Source organism: Neopelma chrysocephalum, unplaced genomic scaffold, assembly GCF_003984885.1.
Source record: "Neopelma chrysocephalum unplaced genomic scaffold, ASM398488v2 Primary Assembly neopelma1_353, whole genome shotgun sequence".
NCBI lineage: Eukaryota > Metazoa > Chordata > Aves > Passeriformes > Pipridae > Neopelma > Neopelma chrysocephalum.
Genome location: NW_020898017.1, coordinates 7,847 through 16,033, shown reverse-complemented (window position 1 = coordinate 16,033; position 8,187 = coordinate 7,847). Strand labels below are relative to the sequence as shown.

General features: G+C 57.2%; 1 protein-coding gene across 2 annotated transcripts in view; it reads left to right on the top strand.

Moving 5' to 3' along the window:
* Nucleotides 1-6,620, top strand: part of LOC113978683 (nuclear respiratory factor 1-like) — a 17,900-nt gene extending 11,280 nt beyond the window's left edge. For both annotated transcript variants that reach the window (XR_003537633.1, XM_027705814.1), the window contains one exon: nt 6,432-6,620. Coding sequence is in view for 1 of the 2 variants with exons in the window: in XM_027705814.1 (XP_027561615.1) it covers nt 6,432-6,595 (164 nt within the window). In the remaining variant the exon portion in view is untranslated. The remainder of the gene's footprint in view (nt 1-6,431) is intronic.
* Nucleotides 6,621-8,187: the final 1,567 nt, after the last annotated feature.

Sequence of the window (8,187 nt, the reverse complement as noted above, 5' to 3'; positions counted from 1 at the left end):
ACCTGGAGGGAAAACCTTTGTGTGTCGAGCTGGGTTGGCACAGAGGGGCTGTGGGGCAGAGTTACCTGGAGGGAAAACCTTTGTGTGTTGAGCTGGGTTGGCACAGAGGGTCTGTGGGGCAGAGCTGCCACCGCTCTGTGCCCGGAGAGTTCTCAGGGCTTTGATTGAAGGGCTTAAAAAAAAACCCTTCAAAGGGGCTCTTGGTGGTTTGTCACCATCACAGGATCACGGGGTGGTTTGGGTCGGAAGGCACCAAAGATCATCCAGTTCCACCATCCCAGGTTGCTCCAAGCCCTGGCCTTGGACACTTCCAGGGATGGGGCAGGATTTTCTGAGGGGGAAAACCCTTCCAATTGTCTGATTGGGGTCAACCCTTGGTGCTTTTGCAGGTGGGGGTTTGAGCCTTGGGAAGACAGTTCCTCTTTTATCCCAGACAAGGTGTTAAGGGGTGTCCTGTGCTTCCCCTGCCCCCCTGGAGTGTGGTGGGAATCCTGGAATGCCTCATTTCCGCACTGGGCTTTTGGGTGAGATCCCTCATGTCTTGAGGGATGCTTTTGGTTCAGTGGATTCTTCTTTGGTGGATTCTTCTTCTCCTCGGCCAGAGGGTTTTTCGGGGTGACACGTGACTCAGAGAGCCCTTGTTGTAGCTGCTGTGGAGGGATGGTCAGAGGTTTATTTTGCTGCCAACACCCCCCCTGTGCCTGTGGCCTGTCCCCCCTCCCACCTCCTGAAGGCCCCCCCCGAGTCGGTCCCCCCGGGAGGGAGGTGCTCCAGGTGATAATTCCTGGGAATCTCGGTGAGCCGGGCTCAAAGCGACGGCGTGGATTTAATAAAAACGTTTGTGGGGCCTTCTGAACACTCCAAGTGGTGCCCAGAGCTGCAGCTGGTGAGGAAAGGAGTGGTCTTTGCTCCAGGATTCCGTAGGACACGGCTGGGTTACAGGCAGCCCCTTTCCCGAGCCGGCCTCGGAATAACCTCGTTCTAAAAGACCCCATGGAATAATCCCAGAACTGGGGGCAGGGAGGGTGGGATGGACGGACTGGGAGAGGGGGAAAGGGATGGGTGGATGGATGGATGGATGGATGGATGGATGGATGGATGGATGATGGACGGATGGATGGATGGATGGATGGATGATGGATGATGGACAGATGGATGGATGGATGGATGGATCACTGTCTGGTTGGATGGACAGATGGATGGATGGAAGGATGGGTGGATGGATGGATGGATTACTGTCTGGTTGGATGGACAGATGGATGGATGGATGGACGGATGGATGGATGGATGGATGGATGGATGGACTGGTGGATGGATCACTGTCTGGTTGGATAGACAGATGGACAGATGGATGGATGGATGGATGGATGGATGGACAGACTGACTGATAGATGGATCAACGTCTGACTGGACAGATGAACAGACGGTTATATGGAAAGACTGGTGGATGGATGGACAGATGGATGGATGTGGACAGACACACAGCCCGGCAGATGGAGCAATGTCTGGATTGTCTGGATGCCTGGACAGACGAGTTGGTGGATTTTTTCCTTCCCCTGCTCGGTTTCTGGGCATTAAAACCCTCCCGTCCCCGAGAATTCCCCCGTCCCGGCCTCCAAAGCCGCCCTTGCTCCCGAATTGTAGGTGGGGATGGGATGGCATCTCCTGGGGCATTCCTGAGCGCGGGAATCCCGGCTGGATTCCTCGGGCCGGTGCCTCTGGAGGAGGGGAGGGAGGAGCTGCAGGAATATCTGCTGTGGAACACTTCCTGAGCACAGCTCCTGCTGCTTTCCCCTCGGTGTGAGCCGAGCAGATGGAGACAGAGTCCTCTGGGTGAGCTGTGTGCCAACAGCCAGGGAATTCCAGTGGGAATTCCACTCTTTTTGGCCTTTCCCATCGTTGGTGTGAGCACTGTAAGACCTTCAGAGCTCCAACAGGGGCTGAGAGACTTCAGATCTCTCCCTGCTGGCTCTGCAGGGTGGCAGGAGGTCAGAGCAGACCCCTTTGGTGCCCGAGGTGTGCCAACCTCGGCATCCATTCTGTTGGGAATGCCGCCTCTCCTCGGTGCTGGGTGTGCTTCTGGAGCCACTGGATCTCCAGGAGCAGCACCAGTGGCTGCCCCTGGATCCCTGGAAGTGTCCAGTGTTGGGGTTGGAGCAGCCTGGGACAGTGGGAGGTGTTGGAGTTGGAGCTGGATGGGCTTTAAGGTCCCTTCCCACCCCACCCCTCCCGGGATTCCACGGCCTGAGCCACTTTAAACCCCCAGGCACTGGACAGGAGATCAGGGTGGACTCAACCAAGGCTGTCTCGTGTCCCTGGGCAGGACAATATTCCATATCTGGGAGTTCTGGGAGCGGGCACAGCAGCTGAGGACGTGTCCATGCTGCCCTGGCTCCGATCCCAAGGGTGAGGAGGGGTTAGAGCAGGGCAGAAACTGGCCCTGATGATCCCAATTCCCGGAACATCGACGGCCCTGCCTGTCCAGGGCACTTCTGGCCCTCGACACCAATTCCCTGGGCACTGCCCCATCCCCCCTGCCCGACCCTCTGGCCCTGTGTGGTGGTTCCAGGGGGTCCTGCAGTTTGGGATCGGGACAGGGATTATGGGCTGTGCCAGGCCAGGCCTCTCTTTTAACCACAGTGTGACTTTTCACCTCTCAGTCCTGTGGCCTCACCTTTACCCTTCTTCTTCCATGAACTGGAACCTCTTCCCTGCTGGGACAGCAGGAGTTTCACCATCTCCCGTGGCCCATCCCATTCCCTGTGGGAATTGCAGCCACTGGTATCACCTGACCTGGAATCCGACCGGGGCCATCTCGGAGTTGATCCACTCTGATCCTTTGACTCCTGGTGCTATCTCAACCCTAAAAACCTCCCATGGCCCTTCTCCTCCCTTGGCCCCTCGTGTCCTGACCCATTCCCCCCATGCCATGCTTCCTGATCCTCCCCCCAAAGGAGTCTTGCCAAACCTGATCCTCCCCCAGAGGAATTCTTTGGGATGTGGCAGGGAAGTGGGAGGCAGGAGCTCAGTGCTGGACGTTGGCCTTGCTCCCAGGGGGCTGGAGCTCCTCATCCCTGCTGAGGGTGGGTGGGAGCTGCTGGCTGGGAATGGCTGATCCACAGGGGGGACGGAGGTTCCCGGGCTCCTTCCAGAGGGGATTTTTGGCCATTCCCACGGATGGGAAGCCAAGCACAGCCCGGCTGCCTCTTCCACGAGCCCGTGGCCACGTTCAGTGCTGCTGGGGGTGTGATCCTTCACCTGTCCTGGTGTCCCTCCCCAGGCAGGAGGTGTGACTGTCCCTGGGATCCCACGGGATCCCCGCTCCCCGCCCGTCCCTCACGGCGCTCCCGTCACGGACCCGACGCTTCCCAAAGGCTCGGGACTTTTGTGTCTAATGGATTTCCTGCTTTTAATACAATTGAAAGGGTCTGAAATCCACGCTTTGGATTGACATATGCCAGCTAGATTAGGGCTAATCAGGGCGCAGGTCTGAGCAGATGCAGCGCGGGGCCAATCCCAGACCCGATTACGGCATCTCGGCGCTCTAATCGTGTCCCTCCCAAGGGCGATCAGCTCTGCCCTAATGCCCACAGACTTCCCAGCCCTCTCCTCCTTTGGCTTCTTCCCACCCCTGGCAGGAAGGTGGCTACGTCAGAGCTGAGGAGATTTGCTCTAATCCCTGGCAGAAAGGGATCTGTGCGGCGCCGGCTCTCACGGACGCTGCCCCGCTCTTCCGGGCGCTCCCAGACGTGGCCAGACCTGGGCTGAGCTCATCAGCCTTGCCAAAAAAGAAAAAATACTCAGTTGGGTTGGGCCTCGTGGGTCCCTTCCAGCTCAGGATATTCTGTGATCCTTCAGGTCTCACCATCACCCGTTTTTGGCAGTGCTCAGCCAAACCTGGGCTGAATTAATTCATCTTTTCCCCAAAAAACACCCCAGTTGGGTTGGACCTTGTGGGTCCCTTCCAGCCCAGGATCTTCTGAGATTCTTCAGGTCTCACCATCACCCATTTTTGGCAGCGCTGTGGCCACCACACGTTTCAGTGGGGGGGGTTTTAGTGTCTTTGGTGCCTGTAGTGCCTGTGCTCCGTGGGTCCCGTGGTGACTCTGCTCCCTGGGGTGTCCGTGTGTCCCTGGGCAGCTCCGTCCGTCTCCCCCGGGTTCACAGCCCTGAGGGCTCGGTTGGTCTGGAGGGGGGATTTTGGGTGCATCCCAGGCCAGATCCCCGGGTCCTGCTTAAACTGGGATGTGCCGCCTTCTCCCGAGGGAGATTTGCTTCAGGAGGGCTGAGCCTGAGCTCTCCCTCCAGGGTTTTGTTCCCTAAAATTCTTACGGATTCCCGGGAGCCTGGAACCTTCTCCTGAAGCCGGTGCTGGACCACCACACCAGGAAAGCAATTCCTTGGCTGGGCTGGGTGTGGATGTGACCCTTCCGGCCTGGGGCAGCCCTGGGGGGCTCGGGGACCCCAAAACCTCCCAGGCACGGAGTGCTGTGATATCCCAGGGGGAGAGGGAGGGATGCTGGAGGAGCAGCACGGGCTGGGCCGGCCGGGGTCACCCCCCTGGGCCAGCACGATTAGCTCCTAAGCTTTCCTGTCTGCACTCCGAGTTATCCGAGGACACCGCCCGGGCTGGGCCACCTCCAGTCACTCAGCAGGTGCCCTTGGCAGGGCAGACTCTGCTCCTGCCCCACCAGGGCTCGTCCTGCTTTTTCAGGACCCGCTGCCGCCTCCGTGGGGACCCCAAAAAGCTGTTTTTTCCCCCCGGCAAAGGGGCAGATATTTTCAGAAATGCCCACATTGCCTCGCTTTCCCAAACCCCCCCAAGGCAGGGGTGGGCACAAGGGGGTAGAAGGATGAAGTTTGTCCTCCCAACCTGTGGGATTTGCCATTCCCACCCCCTGCCTGGCTCCCTGGAGCTGCACCAGCTTCTTGCTCTTTGTTCCAGCTCTTTCCATCACTCGCCTCACAAACAACCCTCGGGGGCCCCCCTGTTGTTTTGTTGTCACCTTGGCTGGGGCACACTGGGACTTCCCTCTGTGCTCCAGAAAGCTCCAGCTTCACCCCAGGGGCACCTCATCCCTTCCTGCAGCTGAGCCTCCCTTGGGAAAAAGGTGTTTCCTGCTTTGCCAGACCCATCCACGGTCAGGGAAGGACTGAGAGATGAGATTGGCTTTCCTTTGTCTCTGTTCTGTGCCAGATGCTTTATAAATGCCTGGAGCTGGTGCCAGGGGCAGGTTTGGCTGGGCCAGGGCTGGTTGTTCCCACTCTGTCCTTTCCCTGTCTCAGGGTGAGGGGAGAAGGACCTGGCTGGGATGGGGAGGGAGCTGGAGGAAGGGAATTGTGCTTGGGAGCTCGTGGGCAGGACTGGTGTCTGATCCACAGGGATCCTTCCACGTGCCACCGGTGGGGAGGTGCTGGAGTGACCTAGGGAGTTGCAGGGGGTGGGAGAAGCCAAGTTTATCCCTTCCTCAACCCCACGTGTCCCGATTCTGGGGAAACCAAGTGGGAAAATGCATTTTGGAAGGGTGTTCCCTGTCTGTGGGTGCTCACTGGTGGGCTTGGGGGTGGCACAGCTGTGGATGTGGGAGAAACACGTGGGAGCAACCCCTGTCTCCAGGAAACTTGGCCTGGCAGGAGTGGCTGTGCTGTCCCTGCTGTGCCATCCTCAAACACGCCTGGTTTGGGGATCTTCCTCCAAAAATAACCTCATTTCTTTCCTCTTCATCCTCATTGTCTCTCCCTGCAGCTGGACGGCCCTGGGGTGTGGGCTGAGCTCATGGGGCTGCCCCCCAACCCCATCCCATCCCTGCTCCCATCCCACATGGGAGTCACGTGGGGTCACAGAATCATGGAATGGGTTGGGTTGGAAGGGACCTCAAAGCCCATCCAGTGCCCTCCCAGGGACACCTTCCACTCTCCCAGGTTGCTCCAACCTGGCCTTGGACACTTCCAGGGATCCAGGGGCAGCCACAGCTTCTCTGGAAATTCCATTCCAGGGCCTCCCCACCCTCCCAGCCAGGAATTCCTTCCCAATATCCCATCTATCCCTGCCCTCTGGCAGTGGGAAGCCATTCCCTGTGTCCTGTCCCTCCATCCCTTGTCCCCAGTCCCTCTCCAGCTCTCCTGGAGCCCCTTTAGGCCCTGCAAGGGGCTCTCAGCTCTCCCTGGAGCCTTCTCTTCTCCAGGGGAACATTCCCAGCTCTCCCAGCCTGGCTCCAGAGCAGAGGGGCTCCAGCCCTGGCAGCAGCTCCGGGGCCTCCTCTGGATTCACTCCAGCAGCTCCACATTGAGTTCCCTCTCCAGGTGGGATCCCTCCAACCCTCACTGGAGCATCACAACCCCGCTCCCCCATCCCGTATCCTCCCCACCCTCACCCCTCATGCCACTCCCTCCTTTCCCAACCCTCTCCCTGTGGGTTTGTGTCCCCGCAGGGCTCGTGCAGATCCCGGTGAGCATGTACCAGACCGTGGTGACCAGCCTGGCCCAGGGCAACGGCCCCGTGCAGGTGGCGATGGCGCCGGTGACCACGCGGATAGCGGACACGGCCGTCACCATGGACGGGCAGGCGGTGGAGGTGGTCACCTTGGACCAGTGACCCCGCCCGCCGCGGGACCCCGCCAGGAATTCTCCTCCCCCCCTCCCTCCGCCTCTCTCTCTTTTACTTTTACGACTCGCGAGGATTTTTTTACTCCTCTCTCTCCAGAGAGATGCAATCAGGTGGCGTTCGGAGTCTCTCTCTCTCTCTCTCTCTCTCTCCCGGAGCTTTGGAAGCGTAAAAAACACAAAACAAAGAGGAAAAAAAAAAGAGGTTTCGTCGACCTTTTATTTTTTTTTCGGTCTTTTAATATTTTTTCGGGGTCTTTTATTTTTTTTTTCGGTCTTTTATTTTTTTTTCGTTCGTTCGCTCGTTTGGTTTTTTTTTTAAAGGAAAAAAAAACTGAAAAAAAAAAAGAGGAAAACGAATGAATCCTGAGATCCTGGCAGAGGATGTTGGTGTAAAAAAAAAGTGCATTTTTTTTTTTTCTAGCGCCGCTCGAGCTCTCTCTCAGAGGAGCCAGAAGCCAAAATTGTGACTTTTTGGGAATTCCGAGGAGGTTCGAAAAAGAAAAACGAAAGCGAAGCAAAACCTTTACCCCCGGTTTTTTTCCCCCCTCCTCACCCCTCCCCGAGGTGGGATGGAGCGGGATGAGGCCGGTGGGGAGCACCGGGACAAACCCTGGCACCTCCCGGGCAAAATTAGGGACGGGAAAGATTTTAAATATGGGACTTTTGTAGGACAAAAAAAAAAAAAAAAAACCCGGAAAGGAAAAAAAAAAAAAACAAAAAAAAAAAAAAAAAAAAAAGCCCGGAAAAGAAAAAAAAAAAAACAAAAAAAAAAAGAAAGAAAGAAAGTTCGGAAAAGACTCCTCTCCTGGGAAAAAAAAACAAACAAAAAACAAAAAATGCATGTTGTGACTGCAGGGGGGTGGCACCTCCCGAAGGGATGATGCTCTTCCAGGAGGATCCAGAGGGTCCGGAGGGTCCGGCCATGTCCCCTTGGTGCACACTGGAGACCTGTCCCCCACTTCTCTGCTCTGACAGCACCTGCCATTTCTGCCCCCTTTGGGTTTTTTTTCTTTATTATTATTATTATTGTCGTCGTCGTCGTTGTTATTATTATTATTTTCCCGGTTTTTCCGTGGCTCTCCACCCGGAGCGGAAGCGCCTCCGAAGGGGCTCCTCCGGCTGCGGTCCCAACCACGTTCCCCAGGATTTTCCTCGCCAAAGAGCCGCCTCGGGCTCGTCCCCCCCCCTCCCCACTTCCCTCCTTTCCCCCCTTCCCAGGACCCTCAGCCTCCCCTTCCCAGCCCTGGAGATCTGATTCCCATGGGAAAAGCTTTGCTGGAGGGCAGGGGGGGCTGCGAGCGCAGACCCTTCCCTCTGGGGTTTGGGGAACCCCCTTTTGGGGTTTGGAGACCCTTCCCTTAGGGGAACTTCCCTTTTAGGGACCCTCCCTTTGGGAACCCCTCTTTTGGGGTTTGGAGACCCTTCCCTTTGGGGAACTCCCCTTTTAGGGACCCCCCCCTTTGGGGAACCGCCTTTTGAGGTTTGGAGACCCTTCCCTTTGAGAAACCACCCTTTTAGGGACCCTCCCTTTGGGAACCCCCCTTTTGGGGTTTGGAGACCCTTCCCTTTGGGTTTTGGGGA